General features: G+C 35.5%; 1 protein-coding gene and 1 long non-coding RNA gene across 3 annotated transcripts; one reads left to right on the forward strand and one right to left on the reverse strand.

Moving 5' to 3' along the window:
- Positions 1-5,305: 5,305 nt before the first annotated feature.
- On the forward strand, positions 5,306-7,238 carry LOC132043142 (uncharacterized). Its single transcript, XR_009411680.1, has 2 exons — positions 5,306-5,970; positions 6,901-7,238. It is a non-coding gene; the product is annotated as an uncharacterized LOC132043142 (long non-coding RNA).
- Positions 7,239-8,350: 1,112 nt separating this feature from the next.
- Positions 8,351-23,863, reverse strand: LOC132043143 (cytochrome c-like). 2 transcript variants are annotated; one of them, XM_059433627.1, is made up of 3 exons: positions 23,624-23,863; positions 19,356-19,489; positions 18,792-19,132 (listed from the first exon to the last, which is right to left on the reverse strand). In XM_059433627.1, exons 1-3 carry the CDS (start codon positions 23,733-23,735, stop codon positions 19,040-19,042), a joined length of 339 nt encoding a protein of 112 aa, XP_059289610.1. In that variant the 5' UTR covers positions 23,736-23,863; the 3' UTR covers positions 18,792-19,039. The 2 variants fall into 2 exon arrangements, 1 of the variants encoding a protein (XP_059289610.1); XR_009411681.1 differs by lacking the exons at positions 18,792-19,132; positions 19,356-19,489 and adding an exon at positions 8,351-9,135 and having other exon boundaries at positions 23,624-23,764.
- Positions 23,864-25,472: the final 1,609 nt, after the last annotated feature.

A 25,472-nucleotide genomic window follows, 5' to 3' on the forward strand; every position in this document is an offset into this window, starting at 1 on the left:
AACAGTTTGACAATCATTAAAACACGAATGCACTTGGAACTATCAATTTTCCCCTTTTTGATGATGACAACTCATAAGTGATGGTCCCTCGAGAATCGACTTCCCACTTATTCCCCCTGCGAAGCAGATCATCATTGTCAAGGCACTTGCAACATGTTAGCAACATAATACCATTTTCAACCCATCATTGTCAAGGCACCTACAACATGTTAGCAACATAATACCATTTTCAAATGCAAGATAAACATTGCCACATTATCATCACATATCAATCTTCCAGTTCTTCCCCCTTGGTTAGCACATCTTCCCACAACAGCCACCACAATCATTTATTCGATATGTCTCCCCCCTTAATCATAATCTTTTCACTACACAAAAGCATCTTTCCCCTTTTGGCATCATCAAAAATATTAAAGCACAGCCAACAAGAAGTTCAGGTGTATTAACTCAGAGCCACAAGGGCAACACTATCATGATAAGTAAGAGAAACATGCAAGAAGTTAGAGTAGCACGGAATAGAGTAAAAAGCCCAAACAAGTAATACAGATACATATCATAGTAGCCAAATCAGAAAATGAATAAAGGAGAAATTGTCATTAGTGCCGGAACATTGTCACACAGAAATATAAAACAGGGAATAGGGTTAAAAAAGGCTCAGGAAGATGAATTTGATATGAACAAGCTAAGGAGCTTTGGGCTTCTGTGAATTTTGGGCCAGGGCTTTGAGGAGATTGTTTATTCGTTCTCCGTTGACTCTCTGGTCCTCTATCATCTGATCCTTGAGCTTATCCACCTTCAATGACAGCCTCTCATTGTCTAACTTGAGCCTCTCAATTTCCAATCTTGCAGCTTTCAGAGCACTTTGAGAACTAATTTCTTTCTTTTTCTTAGATAGCTGAGCTTGAAGGATAGCATTCTCAGCCTTTACCCTGTGTAGTTCAGCAGTAGTGATCTCTTGAGCTTCAAGCACTTTTGTGATTGTAGAGACACTTCCCACACCACTTTTCTTAGGTATACCCTTCCAGAGTTCCCATGGAAAACATATGCTTCTTTCCTGACCTTGAAGTGAGCAAATACTTTGTTCAGAAGAAAACCATATAGGAGCCCATGTTGACCCCCTGGTGCCCTCTTCACCTTGATGATGCGCTCAATCATAATAGCAGGAAGGTTGATAGGCTGGTAGTCAGTCAGTGCCTCTTCACCAAATCTTTGATAGAGGTCTTGGTGCGACCCTATTTTCTTGGAAGCAGGACTTTGTTCACCATTTCGAACATGAGCTGAAATTCTCCTTTCAGCTCTTTCTTTAAAAGTATAGCCCTTGACTCGGCATCCCTTACCCCATTTTTTACCATCATAACCTTGAAGCCCTTGAAGCCTCTGCCTTTTCATTTATGGTTCTCTACCCTTTAGTAAGAACTTTCAGAATATCTCCCAATATCTTTTCCTCCAACACAAATTTAGTCCCACTGCGATGCAATGAAATGCGAGATCATCGGAGTAGCAGAGATTTGCATAGAATTCAGAGACTTGTTCCTCATACACACTCGGTACAGGTGGAGCAAAGAGATGACTCTATCCTTGAAATTTAACAATTTCAATCAGTTCTTTCATTTCAGATTTTTCTGCAACTTCAGGGTCAAACACCCTCCCAGCTAGGGCGGTATATCGGTCGGTTCGGTTCGGGTTTCAAAGTTATCGGTTCAACTTATCGGTTATCGGTTTGTAGACATGTTAAACCATGAAAGAACCGTTAAGATATCGGTTAATGGGTTATCGGTTAATCGGTTGTTGTTTGTTATCGGTTCGGTTATCGGTTTAACCGTTAAGATTTCACACAAAAAAAATTCAAGAACAAGGAACCCATCTTCAAAACTGAAAGTCACTTCATCTCCTAAGACTATGCCGAACAAAAAAAATTCAAGAACGAAGAACTTTTTCTGCTAGGAAGTGATTTCCCTAATTTCCCAACCCCAACAAACACCCCAAAACAGAGAAATACAAAAACACATAAACAAGAGTGAGAATTGAAAGCAATGTAGAAGAAGTAAAAAATAGTTTAGTAAGTTTACGTTTTCAAGTCGGGCTTGCATCTTGCGAGTTGGAGGAGAAGGGTTTCTGTTGTGATACGCCACTTGAGAGACTGAGTTTATGAAGTGGAAATCAAGTGAACCCTAAATTTAGTCAAGTTACTTTATATATGGAACGGTAGAATTATAATTAAATAAATAGTTATCGGGTTATCGGTTCACCCGTTAACAAAAATGGCCAAACCGTGACCCGACCCAATAACCACAAGGCACCACCCGATACCCGAATCAGTAATCCATTAACCCGAACCATTAACCCAATAACCCATTAATTGATTCGGGTTATTGGTTTAACCGTTAATATTCCCATCCCTACTCCCAGCAACACCTTTTGTTTCCCCAGAGATTGTCTTCTCTAAATTTCACTTTGAGCAACAATTTTGCTCACCCTTTGCTTGTTGAAGGAACCGGATGCCTGAATCATCTCACTCTTTTCTCTTCTTTAAAGGGTTGGATTCATTTGTCGACCTGTCACCCTTAGCTAGTGTGACCTTTGACTTACTGTTCCTCTTCTTAGCAATCTCCCTCATAAGTGAGACATCTTCCACTTCTGCTTCTTTCTCTTTATCATTTCCTTTGGCTAATTCAGTCTCCACATCCACTAACTCAGTTTCATTAATCAATCTACTCTTCGTCTAAGAACCCATAGATCTTTTTCTTCCTTTGGATTTACTTGCTTGAAGAGCTGATTCAAGGGTTGCCTTTCTTTGCATGCTTACTCTGCCTGGTTCTTGGTGCGGTTCGACCAACGGTAGTTCTCACCGAGGATGCGGATCCTTTGGTTTATTTGACCTTTGACCTTTTCTTTATTTGAAAGACAAGAGGTATCTCATCTTCGTCAGACTCATCAGCATACGCACGTTGACCATGATCCTTCTCTGGTGACATCTCAATAAGAGGTACAGGTTCAGGAGTTATGATTAGGTCTAGGTTCCTCCTAGATGACCCTGGTGCCTCACCCCACACAGGAGCTGACATAGGTCCAGTTTCTATGGTTCCTCGTGAAGAGGGAACTGGTCTCTCATTTGTTTCTTGTGCAGACCTCATATTTTCTAACTTACTCATGGTACACATGGTCTCAAGTTCTTCCATAAGAGCAACATCACTACTCATCCTACGAAAACGTCCCCGACCAATCCCAGAAATAGTACATCCATTGACTCTCTACTCCTGCAAGATCAACGAGAAAAAAAGAGTTATCTTTTTCCACATTATTTTTGTCAATCTGAGTGGTTTGTTCCTCTTTTTCATTCGTGACTTTTCTTTCAACAGACCCTGAAGAGACTTTATCCTCTTTAGCTTGATTTTGATTTCTCTGTGTTCTCGAAGGGTTGACTAGTAACTTCTATACCATGGTCCTGTTCTTCTCTTTCGTCAGTCATTTGAAAGTACTTAGACATTGATACTATATACCCACTGTTGATAGAGTCGGGTTTTTCAATTTGGATAGAGGTATTTGAAAAAGGGTACGCTTTTTGCGAGTTTGTTGGAGACGAGAGGATTTTGAGGAGGAGGTACCAAGATTTAAATTGATGGAGGTTTGGGATTTTGGGGAGAGTATGGGCTGGTTAAGGGAGTTGTTCGTAGGATGCGTAGGGGAAGAGCGACCGGACCTGATGAGATTCTTGGGAAATTTTGGAAGAATGCAGGCAGGGTAGGCTTGGAGTGGCTGACTGGGTTGTTTAATGTCATTTTCAAGGAAGGTCTCAACCCTTGAACTACCGGCCCTGTCTGCCTAGTCAACACCAACTCCCTGCCGCTCAGCCTGGGCGGTTACTTGTTACACTCCATAATAATCCGTGCTACTTGAATTAAAACAAGAAAGAATAAGTTAAGAAGGTTCAAGGAAAGCTAATCGAGTTAGTAAGAATATCGTTATATATATGGTTGCCTTAAGTATCCCGAGGTGACATGGTAATCTAAAGAATTTGAAATCGCGTTATGAGTATGTATATGAGGTAATGTGAGTGACCTTTTAAAGTATTTGAGATTTTTAGTAATGATATAGAAGATGGACAAAAGATAGGAATATACTTTTGCGATTGGAGTTTCGTCGAAGCTTTGTGAGTTCTCCAGTTATGTTTCAGGTTATTGTGATTCTCCGGACCCTTCGAGATGCGTATATGGATTGTTATGAATATATATGAGTGTGTATATGTATGTATAAGAGGTTACATGAGGTTGGAAGAGGATTAGAAGTTAAACGAAATGAATCGGAACAACTTCAGTAAAATCTCGGACCCGGTTTTAGCCTATATTGTAGGAGGCGTATCTCCCAGTATATGAGGAGTTTTAAGGTGTTTCAAAAGCCTAAAATGAATTTCATCGAGTCTAGTTTGCAATGCAACAAACCGCTCGTCAAAATGATATCGAGATAAGGAGATATGGACGATGCAAGTTGGGCTGAGTGGGGATTAAGACTTAAATGTTCACAAATTTTTCATTAGTGGCCGTGTGGGCCCCACAAACACATGACAAAGTCTGATTTCTTGCCCATGCTTAGTTGGGGGAACGTGTAACACTATCTTGAGCAGCAAAATGGTCTCCTTGTTGACCAAAGTTGAGCCGCAACTCATTTCCCAACTACACAAAGTGGAATAGGAGAGAGAGGCTCCATTTCACAAACATAGAAACTTGGAAGATAGAGAGAGAGAGAGAGAGTCACGGTTTCCATGGTTGTTCCACCACCAAAAACGGCCAGCTCTTCCATTTCTTTCTCACCATTAAACCCCTAAAGTGTTCTACACATTTACCATTATGTTTCAAGTGAAGAAGAAACCATAAACATGCCATGCATGCTCTTGAAACTCACGGCCAGATTGTATGGCTGAGCAGTGGACAGATTTGTGTTGAAGTTCCAAGAGTAAATTGTGTCTCAAGTGTTGTGGATATTCAGGTTACTAGCAAAGTTAAGGAACCAACTTGTTAAGGTAAGAATTGATCACTTCTTTTAAGTTTTAGAATGAGTTTGGAGGCATTATGAACATGTATAGATGATGAATTGGATGTGTATAACTTTGCATGTTGGTATTGGATTGTTGTTGTTGAAGTTGAAGTGGGCCGTGTGCCATTGACTCATGTGAAATAATGTTTAATCTCCTTGTGCATGTATTGGGAATGGATTGAATGTTTTGTAGAATGAAATAAACGAATGAAAATCATGAAGTTGTTCTAGTTGTGTTGAAGCCGTGTAAGGGGACTATTTTAGGGGGATTTAGGGACTGTTTTGTGTCAAGTTTTGATTGTTGTTGTTATGGACATTGTGGGGTATTGTATGCATGTTGAATATGTGAATTGAGGTGTTAAAGAAATGATTTATGTTGAAGTATACAAGCAGTCCAAAACCGTGGACTGTTTTGATGTTAAGAGTGAATTTGTACGTTTTGAATGTTGAATGTTGTTATGAACATATAGTGAAAGTGAAGTGTGATGATTCAAGTTGAAATTGAAATGATTTGTGGGCTGTTATAAGAATGAAAATGATGCTAAAACAGTTCCAAGAATCGTAAAGATAATGTTGTTAAACGTGTTGTTGTCGTTGTAAGTTAAAATTGGAAAATTGCTAAGTGAGAATGGAAATGTTGTGTGTGTTGTTTGGCCGTGTATATGGGACAGTTTGAATGATGTAAGGACTGCCCAAAGTCCCCTAAGTCATGTTTAAACAAGTTTGGATTAATATATGAAAGAACGATTAGCAATGTTAGCTTGTAGCGCTAGTCGGTTTGAATGCGAACGAAACGTCGTTTAAATGTTAGAAAGGGATTGTGAGCGTCAAAATACGTATTGAATTCCCTCGTAGACTAATTGTAGCTCTTGATATCTTGATATAGGATAAGTGTTTTTGGGCAGCAAGTACAAGTTATAATACGACTAAACGCTAAAGGTATGTAAAGCCTATTCCTTCTTTCTTTTGGCATGTCCTAGACGTAAGTATGAAACGATATGAACCTTGGGGTAAATTCTACTCTCTAGTTCCATGCATGATTTATGATTCTATATTTCCTTAATGCTATTTTCATGAGTCTACCATATGATTGACTAATGAATGATGTATAGAAGTTCCTACTCTTAAAAGAATGGCATGAATAGAGGCATACTTGACTTTCAAAAACTACATCATGAAAATTGATACATGTACATGAAAGCTGAAATGTTCCTTGCTATGGCTTGTAATGAAAGTTGAAAAGAATTGAATATGATTGTTATCCCAACACTTTAGAGTTGGTTAGTTGCGTATCTACTGAGTCTAAAAAGATGAATTGCATATATGTGGTTGCTTATTATTCTGCTCGTGCTTACCGCTATATCCTTCACTGAGTCCCGGGCCAAGACACGTTTTCGTGCGCATGTTTACTATATTATTCACCGAGTCCCTCATTAAAGGGCCGGGACACGTTATATATATATGATGATATGATGACATGATGATATGATGATATGGAGATGGTGGCCAGGAGGGCATATATTCCTTATTACCGAGTCCCTAATTAAAGGGCCGGGACCCGTATATGTTTATGTTTATGATGCTATGATTTTAATTACTGAGTCCCTCATTAAAGGGCCGGGACACGTTATATATGTTATATACAGAATGAGTATGCAACATTGATTACAAAACTCTATATTGAGATTGATATGAGAATGATACAGATGAAAAATGTTCAAAGGCAAGTTCTATGAAATTCTGTTTGTTGCTTTGAATCCTATACACCTTGTCTCAGTATGAGTCTATTATTACATTTCATACTTTACATGCTCAGTACATATTCCGTACTGACCCCCTTTCTTCGGGGGGCTGCGTTCATGCCTGCAGGTACAGACGCTCGTTTCGGAGATCCGCCAGCTTAGGATACTTATTCAGCTATTTTGGACTGCTCCTTTGTTCCGGAGCCTAGCTTGTGGTATAACTCCCTTATGTTGTATTCATATGTGTTTATTTGGGTACGGCGGGGCCCTGTCCCGTCATATGATACTGTCATTACTCTTAGAGGTCTGTGGACATTTGTGTGAGTCTGTTTGTGGTTGTTGATGCGTTTTATGACTATGACTTATGTTTGGGGCGTACCCATTCGTAATGGCATCCTTTTCGGCTTGCTTATATATGTATGTTTGGTATGTTGCATATCGTGGCAGCCTTGTCGGCTTGCGTAGGAATATATATATGTTGTTGTTTAAAAATTGTAACTCCTCAGGAGACAGGTGCCTACGACATACAAAACTTTGACAGCTTTAAAATAACACTCTACTTTTTTATACAAATGAGATCATGATATGCTGATTATAAATGATTAAAGTTAACAGATAATATGAGTGTCCAACTCGGGCACTAGTCATGGCCTACGGGGTTGGGTCGTGACACTACTAATCTGGTCAATAAGCATGCAGACATCCCTCACGTCCGGCCGTACATCCAGGGTGAGGAAGCAGGACGAGTCTTTGGAGGCGGGGTACGCCATGTCTCAGGCAGCCCCTCACTCTGAATCTCATCCTAGGCCCTCGTGGCCTGCTGAGTAGGGCTAGTGGCCTTAATAACCGTTCTCTATCCCTTCCGAGCAACTATAGCTTTCTTGCGGGGCATCGCTGAAATCAGAACAATTCATCAGAAAGCGAACGCTTAACACAGGGCTCTATCGCACAATCTAAGAAGGAGAAAGAATGACAATTTCCTAACTGTCCTGTAGCCTATTGTTTATCAGTGTGGTTCACAACACGCTCATAAACAAGACTCTACTAGACACGGTCTGTAGACAACCCTAGGACGGAACTGCTATGATACCACTTCTGTCACGACCCAAACCGATGAGTCGTGATGAGTGTCTGACCTCTAGCGACCAAACACCCCTATACTCATATCTGAATCTTACTGGACGTCTAGGGCCCATACATGACTTAAACTGATCTCATAAATAGGCGACATCATGAACACTGAACAATTTGTATATACATAAACATGCGAAAAATCGGTTGCAAGCCGGGGCTATATATATATTGTACACAAAAGAATAGAAGCCGACAAGGCTACATCATCTGACTAATACATACTGTTGTCTACGACCTCTCGAAATAAAAGTTACAGAAAGGACGGGACAGGGCCCCGTCATACCCATGTGCATATACATCTCAAAAGAGCTAGCATACCATAAATAGACTGCAACTCTAGATCAAATGGAGTGCACTGATCGCTGCTGGATAAAAGTCCTACTAATTTGGACCACCGTTCGTCTACCACGTACCGCGAGCATGAACGCGGCCCCCCCCCCCGAGCAACGGGGAGTCAGTACGGATAATATACCGAGTATGTAAATCACAAGAACAACATATATATCCAAAAATCATGAATAAGATCTAAACTCATAAGCTGAAATGACTATCTGCATGTACTTGTATGAACTAGCATCTGTATGTATCTGCATAAATCTATGTAACTGACAATGCCACTGTGGGCGCATAATATGCATGATCATACCTATCAATGAAGGTCATACATCTATATATATATATGTGTGTGTGTGTGTGTGTGTGTGTGTGTGTGTGTGTGTGTGTGCGCGCGCATATATAACGTCTGATATATGTGCGTGTATAACGCCTGTCTCTCTTCTCATATCATATCGGCCTCTCGACGGCCATTACATATACATTCTTTGCGGTACGTGCAGCCTGATTCTCATATCATCATAGTGGTAATGCACGTATAACGCCTATCTTTCTTCTCATACTCCACATATACCTAATATTCGCGTATATAATACCTTCTGGTCACGGGTCAATGTACATAAATATATAATGAATGTAATGCATGAATAAACTGTATACATAGAACTGGCTACATAAAACTGGACCCATGAACAGAAGGAACACTCATAAGCGAGGTACATGAACATCAAAGACTGAAGTACTTCTAATGCTTCTAAGAGTAGAGCAATATGGAAGCTCTTTTACTCGCTTGTTGGCTCATATCATAGGATCATGCTCAAAGAAAGAAAGGATAGCCTTAACATACCTTGAAGTATATCCAATCGTCCAACTTCTATCTCTCGAACTTGCAAGTCTACAATTAAGATAACATAGGCCTTAATTAGACTATTTGCCTCGCTTACTAACCATCTTTAAATACATATAGAGCTTAACGAATTATGGACAACATTTCCCTTGTAAACTCAACAATCCTTCAACTTCCCATCCAATCTAACATCAACCACAATACCCACAACACAATGACAACACACACACACACACACACACACACACACACACACACACATATATATATATATATCAAAATATGCTTAAATCCATTCCCAATCATCTCTTAAAATAACCCTAATTCACTATATTACCCTTCGTGACTTACCACTTCCATAAGTATCCTCTCTACTTAAAATCACTAAAACTCTTGATAATAAACCCAAATACAAGGGTAGAAATCATTTACATACCTTGAGGGGTCTAATATTCCAAGAATCACTTCAACTCCAACTTTCTAAGCTTCATAACCTTGAAGAAACCCTAGAAACAACCTTCTTTTTCACAAGCACGGGTTTACGGGGCTCGCATCTTACCAAATCTCCACTAATAATGATGAAAAATATTGGGAGAGAAAATACTAGGGTTTTTCTGATTTGGAATGGAGGAAAATGAGAAATAAAGTAGTGGATATTAGATTTATACCTGAAAATAAAAAGCTACAGCGGTGCGGTTCGACGAGCGGGTCGACGACCCGTCGACGTGTCGACAGTCCGTCGACTTGCTCCGTCAACCTGCGCCTGCAGATGCAAGGCTGCGAAACCCTGTCGACGCCGCATAACGACGGTCCGTCGACCATGTCGACGACCCGTCGATGATGACTGGTGTCTGCAGATTTTATCAGATTCAGCTCAGGTCGTGTCGATTTGATTCGCTCAACTTCTAATCCTGCAAATTGCCAGGAATACCTACTGGTACCCTTGTACATGGGGCAAGATACTTTCTACCTCCAAACTCGGGCTCGAGTCTCTATTCCAAAGGCATACCCGACTAGAAAACCATAGGTTCTACTACGATGAAAACGGGCGGTGCAACATCTCTAATCTCCTATTGTTAGTCCTATCCTCATTAGTTGTCTTATCTAACTAGTGAAGTAAATTTGTTATGAAAGTAGACTGATATGCCATACCCTCTTGCATCTGTATTGATATTCATACATGTATAGGCCCTAGTTTGATAGATGATCCTAAGTGTTCAAACTTAACAAGTCCAAAATATTAAGGGAAGGTTGGAATAAAGTAGTTTGGTCATGTTTGGTCCAATCTTGAACAGTTTAGAGATTGAGACTGTTGTTTTGAATCATGAGGTCTGTTTTATTTTTTTTGTACATGAGTGAAGAATGTGGTGATAATAACTTATGGTCCTTGATTGCCTAGGCTTAAGAGATGGAAATAAGTAGGAAAGATCTTATAAGTCTAGTCTGAATAAAAGAAGAGGATAAAAAGAAAGAAAAAAGAGGGGAAACTGTGGCTGAAACCTTAAGGAAATGTTTGGTTTTAATATATGAATTGTCAAGCCTTTCTTTTGGTATATGCTCAAGGGTAATAAAAGAGAATCATAAGTGTAGATGTGTGGGTTGAAACCACTTGATTAATGGGAAATTTTTTTAAAGACATCTTAGGAGAAGATTGAGAAAGGGTCAAGCATCACTTAACCCATAGTATCTTTCTTCCCAAAATAAGAGATTGTCATGGCATTCCTCATAAGTCTATGGGGTGTAACCTGCTACATTTGCACATTTGGTATTCTCTTTGCCATTTGTAGAGTTAAAAGGATCCTAAAAATGAATTTCTTGTGCCTTTATTAATTGTTCACTCAGATTAATAAACCTGGTCTTGAGGTTTGACTATAGACTTAAATGAATTATGTTGGTCTGCTCTGATATGTCTTAAGAGAAATGGGTTGACTAGGCTAGATAATGTGTGGTAATTTGAAAGATTGCGGTAAAACTGGAAAGAGGAAAAGGCTCTCAAAAGGAATACTGTTTATTCTGAAAACAAGGCAAGAAAGTTTTATGTGGATGATATAATAAGGTAGATTCCTTAATATTTGGTTAGGCTGGGTTCATAATTAAGATCTTTATGTGAATTCTGTGTGCATTGATATGATTTCAATTTGTGCTTGAGAGATGGTTTGTTTTCTCCCCTTTTCTAAGTAATGGTAAGACCTTAAAAATAAGGAAATCAGTGGGTTGCATCCATTTAAAGTGGCAATAAAGTGTCTTGGGAGGTATATTTGACCCTTTATTTGTGATGCTTTAGATAATATATCATGTTTCCCACTGTGAGATATGTTCTTGAGTTTATTAGTCTAAAGTCTAAGTAGAAGATAAAAACTGAACTTAAGTCATGTTGGACAGATGTGTTTTCCCTTTTGTGAAGTATTAAAAACCAGCTAAGGATATGTTATACTTGTACAGTTTGAAAAAATGAAAACTAGGAGTAGGCCACTGTTTATGAACATGTCTAAATCATGTGTATCCTCTTTTAAAATCAGCTTGGTTCTCTTTGCAATAGAATAGGATCATGAGAAAAGGTCTAAAAGGGTTGCAAAACTTTGAACTTTAAATATTGAGTCTTTTGTGCATCCATGGGACTTTTGGCCTTGCTATTTGCTTAAGTTGTATCTGAAAGTGAAGTTGATGTACTCAAAATTGGATATATTACATAGAAGCATTAGAACTCAAAGTCTCTTGGCCTTATTTGCAGATTCATCTTGATTTGAATTTCAGTTTATTTGTGTCTTAACCTTTAACTGAACTGTGTTGAAGGTGATGAAACACCTTACTTGTGTTTGTTTCAAAACAAAGAACTCTGATTTCACCTATTTGGATTTGTCATATCATGTCTGTTAGAATTATAGATTGGTTTTTTTCTGTTTACTTCCTGTATTTTCTGTGAGAATCACCTAGACTTGAGAATATGATTCCTAAAGAATGGCAAGAACCTTTAGTCGGGTTGTGCATAGGACATATAGGCTCATTTGAAGATTTTGTCTAAATAATTCTACATGTACTCTATGAATGCCAAATCTGTTGTGTTGTACCCTGTCTTGAAGCCGGTTTACCCTATCCTTGTGTGCCTTTACACTTTGTTATGTCTACTTGAATCAATATTGTTAGGAACTGTACTACTCCTATGTGATTGTCTATGTTGTGATTACTTGGTTTAGTTCAGTCTTGGCCATATTATGCCCACACAGATTACTTTCTTTTTCCATGTTTAAATCATACTTGGTGCCTTGGTCTTAGGTCATAAGGGTAACCTGCCTGATGAGTCTATCCACCTCTTCTCTCCTTGTTCTCATCTGTTCTTGTTAACTTATAATTGTTCTATAGCTATGTATATTGGACCTATCCTATTTATTCCAAGCCATGTGTGTGTATGTGGACCTGTGTCTTCCATGGTTATTGTTGGTTGAGAGAGGCGGTTTAGGTGGGAGAGGGCTTAGTTTAAGCCTTCCCCGGTGACCACCATTCGGAGGTTCATGAAACCTCTTGAACTTGTGCAGCATCAGGAATAAAGGGGCTGATGACTTGGCCTTCCCATCACCTAGGTTTGGGGTTTGAGTTTAGAGACATGGAAATACATATGCACATTATTTGGGCTGGTGAATAAATATGATATATTGCCTATACATGTGTATACTTGTGTATAGAGTAGGAATTGTAAAAGAATAGGAGATTTTGTATGTATGTGTGTATAGTTATATGTATGATAAGAACAGTAAAATATAAACTAACCGGGGTCTTTGTTTCCTTCCCCTCTCTACTGCATGGCCACTCGGGCCAAGGTCCAGCCACCCTATTGGGTCAAAGGCCCAATAGGGAAATTCTTTCAAGTTCGTTGAGTCTAAAAAAAGGAGAAAGGGAAGCTAATATATTGAAGGCCCAGTCATGGGTAAAAATGACACGAAGGCCCAACCATGGGTAAAAATGGTTGGGATTTGATCCACCCCATTTTACCTTCCTTATATTTATGCCTTCTTTATTTGCTTAAAGTGCTTCATGTATTGTATTCATATTTGTAAAAAAAAAAAAACACAAACATTATTGGAATCATTTATGTTGCGAATTAAGCATCTTAGGCAAAACGGTGCATATGCCGTTTAGATTGACTCTAGCTCCAAAAAAAATCTTTTGAAAAATCTGGATGATTTTGAAAATTAAAAATGGAAAGCAACTGCGTTTGTCCTAATAAATAATAAACTAAAGAGGTTATCGGAAAGATAAGATAGTATATCATAGTGTTCAAATTAAGAGGATGAGTAAAAATTAGACAAGAAATCCTTTTCAATTATTAAATTACGTTTTCTGGATTTTGAGTTGATAAAAAATGTGATATTTTGGGCCAGAGCCCACCTAAGTCCTTTCTTATAGAAAATCAGACATTTCAAAAAAAAAAAATATGGGGCCAGAGCCCATTAAATTTGATCTTTTGAAAAACAAAATGACAAAAGTTATTATTTGGACTAAAGAATCCACTTGACTCTTTTTAGTATAAATTTGTAGGTAAGAAAACATGGCTGAGGCCCATATTTAATAGCTACAACAAGGTATTTTTGGACTACAACCCGTGCAGATTTGTCTTTAAAAAAGAAACCAATAACATAAACCATTCTTTTGGTTAAAGCCCATCTGATTATTTTAAATCTTTGGTTAGAAAAATTCTAGGCTAAGGCTTACGTTTTAAATAAATGAAGTAAGGTGTTTTGGGGCCTAAAAACCAAATGGACTTCAAAGTCAAAATTTTGCTCTTGAAATAAATCTGAGACTTTATTTAAAATAAAAAATAAGTATATATATAGCGTGCACATTTTTAAAAGGGGAATATATGCATAAGTTATTGGACCATAAATTCAATTCATTTTCTTAAGGATAAAACGTGCAAAAAATATCAAGAATCCCTTTCTTGTAAAATCAAAAAAGGGTCCAATTTTTACGCCCATGATTATAATTTTTTTTAGGTAAGGATGTTTTAGAAATGTATTAAACGGATTAACCCAGTCCACGTGTGAGCAAAGCATGAATAAAACCTATTCATCCAGACTATAAAAAATAAATAAACTTTTTATCCTTTTCTATATAAAAACTGTTATCCTTATATATAAAAGGAACTAATTATACACGGATATTATAAATCGGAACCTAAATACCCTATATGTAAAGGGAATATATTCAATTCTTTTCAAAAATGATATGCAACATGACAGGCTTTTGCGGGAAATAAACACTAAGTAAACAGTTCATGCAAATAATCACACATTGGAATTCGAAGGTCAACCGTATAGTACGGATCCTTAATACTAGGGTGCCTAACACCTTCCCTAGGGGATCACCAGAATCCTTACCTAGAACTTTTGATTAAGAAGGATTTTTCACGGCGTATGAATAAACCCTTCAAAACTGGGTTTCCTAATTTCCTAAAAATTAGGTGGCGACTCTTTTAAAACAAAGTTCGAAAGAGCACCAACGATTTCGAAGTAGCTTTTTCCGAACGCTAACCCCGCCCGTGAAAAATGCGAACCATCACAGTTGGCTATAGTAGGAGCTAGGAGAAGTAGAGGTAGGCTGAAGAAGAACTTGGGGGAGGTGATTAGACAGGACATGACACAGCTCCAGTTGACTAAGGACATGACCTTAGATAGGGAGGAAAGGAGGTCAAGGATTAAGGTAGAAGGTTAGTAGTTAGTTGAGTGTTGTGGTACTTTTAGTATTGTCGTACTTTTAGGTATCACATAGTTTCTTTTTTTCGCTAATGTGTATTGATATCTGTTGTTGCACTTGTTTTGTACACTTGCTATTTTGTTGTTGTTTTCTTCTTTGCTACTTTGAGTCGAGGGTTCCTCAGAAATAACTTTCTACCCCGCAAAGATAGAGATAAAGTCTGCATACATCTTACCTTTCTCAGATCCCACATATATTACACTGGGTATGTTGTTGTCGTTGTTTGTTGTAAATGGTGGACAATCTAGAGGGAGAGTAATGCTAGATGCTTTAAGAACAAAGGAGTGCGTATTGGGAATATCAAAATGAACTGTTTATTTTTTGTATAAACAGAACTATGTTAATGATACTAATTACTACTATTATAAGAAAGGATTTCAAAATTTTGTAGTCCTCACATGAAATGTTTTGTCCATTTTGCCCTAATACCTTGTAAGCTCTCACCCATTTTGGTAAATTTGAATAAGTATATGGGCTAATTAAATGTTAGGAGGAGGAATGATGTGGAAAGGTGATAGTGACACCACAAAAGATCTATTAATTCAACCAAATTTAAATTGATCCAAAAGTTTATTGTCTTTCTTTTATGTGGAAATGATTATTAAACTTGTTTCAAATTATCTTTTTTCCTATAAAATTTATTATAGACAGGTAAAAATGTTATCGTGACATTCCCTTTCTACCTTAGTACATGCTTAATTAAAATTTATTTTTTATATATAGCTAAAATTGTTTGAAAAAAGTAATTAAAGAAATATTGTTAGCTCTCCAAATAATAATCTATCTTCGATATCTATATAGAATAGAAGAGGCAAAAGAAGGATAGGATGACAAGAGTCACCATCATAAAAATCAAAATATATAAAAAAAAATGCAGCAGTTAAAAAATTAAGTCTTAATTAAGTTGTTGTTCGTGCATTATGGGGCGAAAATATAGGAATGAGACAGTTATCTTCTGAAAACGCTCTGTAATACATAAAAAATTTCAAACTATATTTTCTAACCACGTTCTCTTATCCATATCCAACACAAACTAAGGAATACAACACAAACTAAGGAATACAACACAAACTAAGGAGTCCAATTGTTCGGTTTATTTTGAAATTTTTGTACTATACAAATTCTTTTATGATTAGTTCATGGATATGTTTCTAATTTCATCTTATTGTGAAGGTGGTTAATACAAAAAAGGTAGTCCCAAGGGGAAATCAAAGCCGTCGTATGCGACTAGCTGAATGCTTGACAGGGAAGGTATTTTTCACTGCTAGAAATGATCAAGGTATTAGATTGGTTTCTCATTTTTTTTCTTTTCTTTTGGTCTCAATCCAGCATTCACTATCTATCAAGGGCCTCACAAGCTGGCAATTTCGCGGAGTCATTCAAATTTAATTATATTAGAAAGTTACGATTTTGAAGAAATAATGAAAAAGGATTTAGTTTTTGGTTAACCTGAATTGCAGAGGAAACTGGGATCTGACTATTCTTCTGGAAATTGAGATCTGAGTATTCTTCCTCTTTATTCTTCTCAGTTGTTGCCCTCTTTCTGTTTAATCATGACTATGCAGCAAACTTCTTTGGGTTTATGATTTTGGGACGCATATGTCTATGGATTCAGAAGATTTAATTTGGTTGGAATCTTTTGATTGACTGTGTTGCGTCGATTTCACCGTAGACAAACATGTCAGAAAATATCAAACATCCAAAAATTTAATTTCTTAATTTCATAAAATAGATTATGGTTCCGTACTTACATTTACTTGATTTCTAAATATAGATAACTTTTGCGTTATCTAACTATAGATCAGTATTAGATTTGACACAGTACCTTGTTTTTGTTTACTCTCGCTTATGTTCATTTCAGATCAGTTTTCTGGCTTTAAAGAGTGTTTTTTCAGGAATAGTCCCATGTAATAAAAGGATGTTGATCGTGATATGAATGTTTTTTCAACAAGTAAATGTTTGAATGACACATACTGTTTGTACTAATTTGCATTTTCTTGACGTTTTTTGGGTTGTTTGTATAATTTCTTTGTTATTATTCGTTCCGGTCTGCAGTCTCAATTGTTGGAAACACTTTTAAGTATTATGTTCACTTCTAACTACATTTTATCTCAAAACAAGTAACACTTGCTATTAAAAGAAACCTGAAGTAGTTTGGCCTTTGATGATTACATGAATTCATTTGTTGGACAAATGTTTCTAGGTGTTTGATGATTACATTAATTCATTGATTGGACTGAAATTTTAGGCTAAAGAGCCATGGCAGACAAAGCCAAAAAGTTCATGAAAGTTGGTGTGAAAAGTGGAATCCAATCACAACTTCTTAGATTCCGATTGAAGAGGAAGTATGGAGTTGCAAAAGACAAAATTTGTTCGTGATGTTCTAAAGAGTATTTGCTTTTCTTATGTGTGATAAAATCAAGCCATTCACTTGCATAGAGTACTAAAGATTGTGCTTAAATTTCTTGTACTTTTTGGGATGAACTTGAAGTTTCCATACGGCATTGGCGCATAATATTTTTTTAGTTATTACGGATATGTATACTAGTAATAATAATAATATAATAAATAATTGAAAACGAGAGTAATCATTTTTCACATTTTTTGGACATTGAAATGCTTTACAAAAGATGAGATAATCAACGTTTTACATAATTAAGGACAAATGGTTAGATAAACATGAAATACTAAAACTACATACACGTTTAAGAAATTACAATAGTTCATTAAGTAAAACAAACTACAATATTTTTAAAGAAAAGGAAAGATTAAAGTAAGAAAAACAAATAATTTCATTAACTTTCCTGTTCCTTTTTGTATGGTGTAATTGAAGAAACATTTAAAGTATTTCGTTGTATCAAGACTTTTAATTATTTAATTTTAAATGCTATCTTTATTTATAAGTGAACTTCATTGATGTCATCATACAACAATTTGTAGCATTAAATATTTCTTATATTACTTGAATATCATAATTATTTTTTCTTCCAAAAAAGGGGTTAGCCAATATAAGTTTAATAAAAAATATCAAGTTAAAATCTAACTTGCATGCGTTAATTTGTTTCAAATAAAAAGGAAGTCTATATACTCTAAAAAAAAATGTTATTTTTTTAACTTACAAAAACTTTTATATAATCAAATATCCTAGAAATATTGAAAAATTATCTAACTACCTTTACAACTGATATGATACAAAAACAACATAAAAAAGCAAGAGTAGAAAGAAAAAAAACAATAAAAAAAAACGAGTTGCAAATATAAATTCTAATGTAACTTGAGTCTAGCTTATCACAGGCCCAAATGTCACTGGTACATTAATAGAACTGTAATAGAACTGATAGAATTCCTTTAAGTATAGAAAGGGATGCACTTTTCTAGTTTGTAAATACATTTGACAACTCCTCCTTGATTCAATATCTATAATACACTTATCTATTCAGAAAAATAAAAAAGGCTCGCTTAAGCTAAAGACGAGACTCACAAAGTCACTTCAAAAGAGAAATTCTCAACTTCAAATACAACGCTCATGTAAGAGGTAAGATTTCTAATCGATCCTAACCTTCATTATTAAGCGAAAAGAGTTCTCTCTGACCTTAATTTTATACGTTGATCCTTGCCTTAGCCTAACTTCACCCGGTATCCAAATATCCCACCTAGTAAGTGTTACAACTATCCAAGTATTCAGGTACATTATCCTAATGGAGAATATATTATGTCCGAAAAACAGATTGTGGTTATGCCCAAGGAACTCAATGAACTAGAACAACGTTCTTTCATCCAGAGTCCACTTTTTTTGCGTTTTTTTTTTTTTTGGACTTGTAATGACAGACAATCAATGTATATACCTGCTTACTGGTTATGGAGAAACATATTTCTCTCTAATGGATCAAATTTTACTTTTAAATTTGCGTAGAATAAAAGAAGAGAAAGGACCAAGAAAAGCAGCACAGAGCACACCACCAAAACATAATCTTGAGAGAATGATGATATTAAAGTTGGCCTTGTCTGCCAAGAGTTTTTTACCTCTTCTCCAAGAGGTAACAAAAAAATTTACTATGACCCAGTTTTCTGGGAAACAAATGAGTCAGACCATAAGAGGTCTACTTATTTTTTATTTTTTTTAAATCAATGGTTTATCTTCTTCCGCATAGCAAAACATGCCACCTATCAGACTACAAAATGGAAAATGTGTGTCAATGGTTCCTCATGCAGTAGCAGATTTCAGGTAGGCAATGAGGTCAACGCGCTCATGTGGCTTCTTCAATCCGGGGAAAACTATCTTTGTTCCAGGTATGTACTGTAGAAACAATCAACAGCATTGCATATAAAGAACATGCAGATTTTCTTGAAAGGAAAGATAAGATAGTAGAAAAGCAAAGGGAACTACAATATGTATACTTCCATGCAATTCCCACAAGGGAGGATTCAAAAAAATTATGCAGCATGGTTGAGCCATCAAATAACCTTATATCTCGATGATAAACACAAAATATCTAACATAATGAAAATGCCAATCGCACCTTCTTGGGTTTGAGCAGATAATCATACAAAGTGTTTTCTCCCCAATTCACGGCCATGTTCTTATTGGCAGCAGAGTAGGAGTAACCAGCAGTAGTTCCGGACTGCTTTCCAAAAAGTCCATTCAAATTAGGTCCTGTTAAAATAGGAGAAAAGGTCATAAATAGTCCCTTATCTATGGGAGTAGGTCTAAAATGGTCCCTTAAATATACACTTACCGATTTTAGTCCTTTAACTATTTAAAAACTTATCAAATTTGGTCTCCCTCTATTTTTTTAATACAAACAGCATACAAACCCATAAACCTTCGTGAGATTGATCGTTAAACCATTTCTCGGACCTATATTTCTCTCTCCCTGCTTCTTTTTCCTCAAGTTCATTCTTTAACCTCAACTTTTTTCCTTAAGTTCTCTCTCGCTTTTCTAAACCGACGAAAAGCCTCAATTTTTTTTTCCAAAATCAACGGACTCCGGTCGTTTTTTTTTTTTTTTTTTTTTGAAAATTAAAGAATGAAATGTAGGAACTTGGAATCGAACCTGAGTATATTCCTTGGCATTAAAGGGCTTTACGACTGGACCACTGATATTCTTTGTTTATATACTTACATTGATTTAATTTATAAAAAAAATTAAAAAAATAAAAATAAAAAACCGAAGGACTCCATGGGTTTATTTTAGAAAATAATTATATTCTTTTGCGCATTTTTGTGCAAAAAATAACCAACACCGTCCGTCAGTTTTCTTAAAAAAAAGATTTTAAAAAAATTATTGAAAAAACCGATGAAATCCGTCAGTTTTTGCCAGTTTTTTAGTAGTATTTGAGAAGAATGGTTACAGAAATGTATGCTTGAGTTTGTCTTTTCGAATTTTAAAGACAGAGCTTAACACCAAAATGCTTTTTCTTGTACTTTTTAGAATCTTAATTCTCCCAATGTTTTTTTTTTTTTTTAACAAGAGGAACTTGAGGAAAAAGAAGGAAAGAGAGAGAAATATGGATCAAATTTAAATTTATTTAGGAATGGTTTAACGATTAATCTCATGAAGGTTTATGGGTATGTATATGAATGTTTGTATAAAAAATAGTTGTTTGTTATACTTGTGCAAGTTCATTTTTTAACGTTCCGATCTGAGACTCAAATTTGATGAGTTTTTGGATAGTTAAAGGACTAAAACCGATAAATGTATATTTAAGGGACCATTTTAGACCTACTTTTATAGATAAGAGACTATTTATGGCCTTTTCTCGTTAAAATAGACACCGTTGTAAGTTACAGCACAACTCGTAAAACAATTCTAAAGAAAAGAATTACACATCTGCCAGACACCCATCACCTAGAAAAGATATGAAAAGATAATTGTCAACATGGACCCTTTTAAGGAAGTACCAAGAGATAAGGGTGTTCATGGTTCGGTTTGGGTCGGTTATTGATTAAAACCATAACCAAACCAATTTAGTCGGTTTTTAAATGTCTAAAACCATAACCAAACCAAATAAAATAATAACCACCGGTTTGGTTATTGTCGGTTTGGTTCGGTTTGGTTGGATTTTTCGGTTTATGACTAGCATCATGAGAAACTTATCAAGTAAAACATTAAAAAGTTGAAAAAGAAATGTTTTTTTTTGTTCAAACGATAACTTTTATTTATCGTTTAAGGTGGAACATACATCATAGAAATATTTTCACTATTAGTGATAGTGTCATACTCAAGTTACTCCAAAAAAGTTGCTAAACTATTACATATAGAGCTAAAAACTAAGTAGTGGTCGTATGCACCATTTTTGACATCTTAATACACATACACGGAAATAAAGTAAAGCATAGGAGCTTTTAGTTGTTGTTATAAACATACATATTAATTAAACATAAAGACTACCTAAAATTAAAATGAAAATATATGAAATAAAAAAAAATTGTGTAATGATCCCAAACTTTGGGGCAATACTTGCATTTTGTCCTCAATTCTCCCATTTTATTAAAAACACTTTGTGTAATGATCCCAAACTTAAAGAGAGATGTTTTTCTATCATTATCCCCAGGGTAGGGTCTCGATTCCAAAGAGTTGTTCTTTTTTGCCTTTTAGGAGGATTACCCACGGAAGAAGTATTACAACCATTGGGGAACATTTAAATTAGGGCATTACCTAATGCTTGAGTTGCGGAACCGGTCGTGGTTCAAATGCGATGCATCTTGAAGTATCTTCTATAGGAACCTCCAAATCTACAATCTCTATCCTTTTCATATGAAAAATATTAGAAGTTTAGGACCCATTCAGACAAGAAAAAAAGAAAGGTATAAATTCGGGAAAAAAAAAAGAAACAACCTAAAATCAAATGGCTGACAAAGAAAGGCTAAAAATTTAAGTTAAAGACATTAGACTCTAACGTGAAATGTTACATTTAGTAGGTTTATACTTAACACTTAAAGAGTTAAAAGACTTAAAGACATGGGTTTGGAAATATTCTTAAAAACATGGGCCTTAAACAATCATGTGAAATAAGTAGACCAAAAATCAAATTAATGATTAAAAGGTATAAAATATTTATAATTATTTATGAAAAACTAATATTATACATATAAATAATTATAAAATTTATGTATATAATTTATCGGTTTGGTTCGGTTATTTATTCGGTTATTTTTTAATATAACCATAATAAAAATAAAATATTGTCGGTTTTTAAAATTTAAAACCAAATCAAACCAAACCAAACCAAATGTCGGTTTTTTATTCGATTTGGTTAAATTTTCGGTTTGGTTTTGGTTTTAACCAAAACCGTGAACAGCCCTAGTCAATATGGACCCTTTTAAGGAAGTACCAAGAGATTACGAGATTTGAGAAAACATTGGCAACAAAATCAAAGAAGGGGAAAGGACCATCTTACGTATAGAAGAAGTGGGATGGAATAACTATAATACCACCCCCTCCTACGACTCATTTGTCAACCATCAAAAAAGAATGATGAACACAAAAGTAATACAACGAACATCATTGGTATTCTGCAAAATGAGTATCATTAAAATAAGCTTAAAAAAATCTTGGTTTGGAATTTGCAATCATTTCTAAACTAATTCCATAGTGACAACAAAGAACACTGAGCAATCTAGTTTTCCTTTCAGCAAACCATCGGTAAGTTAGCCATTAAGAGCAACCTAGTTTTGAGTTAAGAGCAAAAGATATGGCATTATTCACTTCAAAAATATGAAACTATTTAGCAGATAAACTGAACAAGCAACAATTTCTAGCCAGTCATTTTTCCACACAATTAAATGAGTCACAATTGGAGCAAAATAATCATCACAAGTACCATAAAGTGTTCAACTCATAAATTCCTGAATCAAGTAAATCATAATTAAATGATTGTTAAACATCTAACTAAGCTATAATCAGAAATCCAAGAAAACATTACATAGAGACAACACGTTAAACAATACCTGGAGTGCCATTTGAATTTATTCTATCTGTTTCTTTTTGGACAAACAAAATCTTAATCTAAGTTCATAGAGCAATCACTAATTTAGCTGGGACAAAAACTTTTCCTTTAAAGCGAGATCTTAAACTCAGTGTTGTCAAAATACTAATAGCTTCTTTGGATGGCTGTTACCTATTGTATTGTGTTGTTAGTTTAAATACAGTGTTTGTTTTTATTGTTACTTAAATTTTATTACATTGTAAGCATTATGTAACGATGAAATAATGATGAAAAGTCCAATTTGATGTAACGACTGATTGGGTGTGATCGAATTGTTATATGTGTGGCATTGTGTAACGACGAGAAGCAATAAGATCTTTGTATTCATCAAAAGAATATATAATCCACAGACTTCAATCTTAATACAATCATTAATAGGACATAATACCACAAAATACACTATCATATAAGTAATATAATACATTCTGCAACGACATGGAACAACCATCCAAAGAAGGTGGAAGGCATGGTGGGGCTAGCGCTTAAGAATAAGAACAAAACGTTATAATATGTATTGCCCAAAAAACAAAAGTGCCACTAATTGGAAAAAGGAAACCAAATGTATGACAGTAACATCGATCTACATGGGCCCATAATTGCAGATCTGATAGAATAATCAATCAATGTTTAGCCTTCACCAAAGAAAAATAAAAACAACAACAATATATTCATGAGATGAATAAATTTGTAAACAATAAAACACATGTAGAAGCAGAAAAAGAACCATAATCATCAGATCTGACAAGAAATCTTTACACACAAAAAAATAAAAGGCATTGTAAGTAAGGAAGAAGGGTACCTTGTTTGTGACCGGCACCTTTGTCGACAGTATGGCATTGAGCACATTTAGTCTTGAAGATCTTCTCTCCTGCTTTTTCGTTTCCTGGTGGTGCCTCATTAAATGATGCCATTTTTCTTTGAACTGGATTTTTCTTTTCTGAATGTAGAGGAGAAAGGCAATATCGGTTTCCTTAGAAAATTATGGTGGCTTCAAAATATAACAAGGAGGAAGAAGAAAGCGGCTTTATAGCATGTGATGTGGTGGCTTTATAGCGGCTTTATAGCATGTAACTCCGCCGGTGTGAGCTATAAGGACCTCACATTCATTTTCGATGTCACATCGATAGAATGATCGATGCAACGGGCCGGGTACATGTTGCTACTCCGGATAAAGGAGGAGAGGTTCTGGGACTTATTGTCAATCGGAAAAATCTAGGTTAACGGAATGTAGGGGTTTTCATCTTAAAACAAGAAACCTTCGACCACTATTGTGGGATTACACTGGGTAGTGACCAAGACCATGTGGTGGACTTTTCAAGAGAATCGCTTCTTTTTTTCTAATTTTATTTATTTTTCCATATACAACTATTGGTTGGTTGGATGGTTGGTTTACAATTTGGTTCAAAATTGAACGGTCATTAATATTTTCCCAATTATTCTTTTTATTTAATATTAATATTAATATTTTATTTGCCCTATATTATTATATGTAAGAGTTCGGTCAAAATTCTGTCCGATCTCATGCCATACTTCTCCTTTTTGTTATTCTCTTTTTTAAACACGTTAGCGTGAGTTTGCACCCACTTCCACGGCTCCACCAATGCGTACAATACGAATCCGCGACTTAAATAGCATAAAAAAAAAAAAGTTAATAAATAAACATTATGGGATTACAAATAAAAAAAACATAAAGTAGTATTCGCGCAGTAGATAAATTTATGCGTGAAAATTCGCTAGTCCGAAAAAAATCATGGAGGGTTTGGGCCATTCGATGATCCGGGGATGGATATTATTTGGTCCGTTGCCATGGGCACCGTAAGGCCCCTCGACTATTTCTCAAAATGGGCGTAAAAAGTCAAAAAAAAAAAGGAACATTACTCACTACGCATGAATTTTGTGCGTTAATGTTGAGAAAAAAACTTAAAACGTTTTGGAGAGAAATACTTTTTTTTTTTTTTTTTTCATTTAGTACCTTTTCCAGGAATCACAATTTTTTTTTATCTTTGGGTAAAGATTAGTCATGTTTTAAAATCCCAACAATATCAATATTTTATATAAACTTAATATCTTTTTTTTTGCGTACAATAATGTCGATTTTGTCCCAAAATTACAAGGTTTTTAATGAGGCAACAAGTCACCTAAACGTTTGGATGAAACGTTTGGATCTCGTTTTAGGGGTTAAAGTGTCCCAGAACACCGTTAGGTCCTCAAATCGGGAAGTTTTGAAACTTGTAATATTTATAGGATTTTGATTTAAGTGTTTTATTATATTTGAATGTACAAATTTAAATATTTGATTTAATAATAATTTCATCAATACATGAGAGGTCTATACTAATTAAAAAATAATTCATTCCATTTAATTCGCAGCACCATTTGAATTAGTATTGTAATTAAATGGAATGAATTATTTTTTAATTAGTATAGACCTCTCGTATTGGATGAATTATTATTAAATCAAATATTTAAATTTGTACATTCAAATATAATAAAACACTTAAATCAAAATCCTATATAATATTACAATTTCAAAACTTTCGAACGGAATGTTCGGACAGAAAAAAACTTTCTCGGGGGTGATCCTCCGAGAAAATTTATGATCCAATTTTTGAGAACTTGTAGTTTATCAAATTCTTTGGTATTGAGTG

The sequence above is a fragment of the Lycium ferocissimum genome, unplaced genomic scaffold (genome assembly GCF_029784015.1).
Source record: "Lycium ferocissimum isolate CSIRO_LF1 unplaced genomic scaffold, AGI_CSIRO_Lferr_CH_V1 ctg215, whole genome shotgun sequence".
Classification (NCBI taxonomy): domain Eukaryota; kingdom Viridiplantae; phylum Streptophyta; class Magnoliopsida; order Solanales; family Solanaceae; genus Lycium; species Lycium ferocissimum.

Excerpts from the sequence above, each read along its gene's own strand:
- LOC132043143 (XM_059433627.1), bottom strand. The coding sequence starts at position 23,735 with ATGGCATCATTTAATGAGGCACCACCAGGAAACGAAAAAGCAGGAGAG. Across the intron at positions 19,490-23,623 it reads AGGTGCCGGTCACAAACAAG|GACCTAATTTGAATGGACTT; the intron begins GTACCCTTCTTC and ends CTATTTTAACAG. Across the intron at positions 19,133-19,355 it reads ATCTGCTCAAACCCAAGAAG|TACATACCTGGAACAAAGAT; the intron begins GTGCGATTGGCA and ends TTGTTTCTACAG.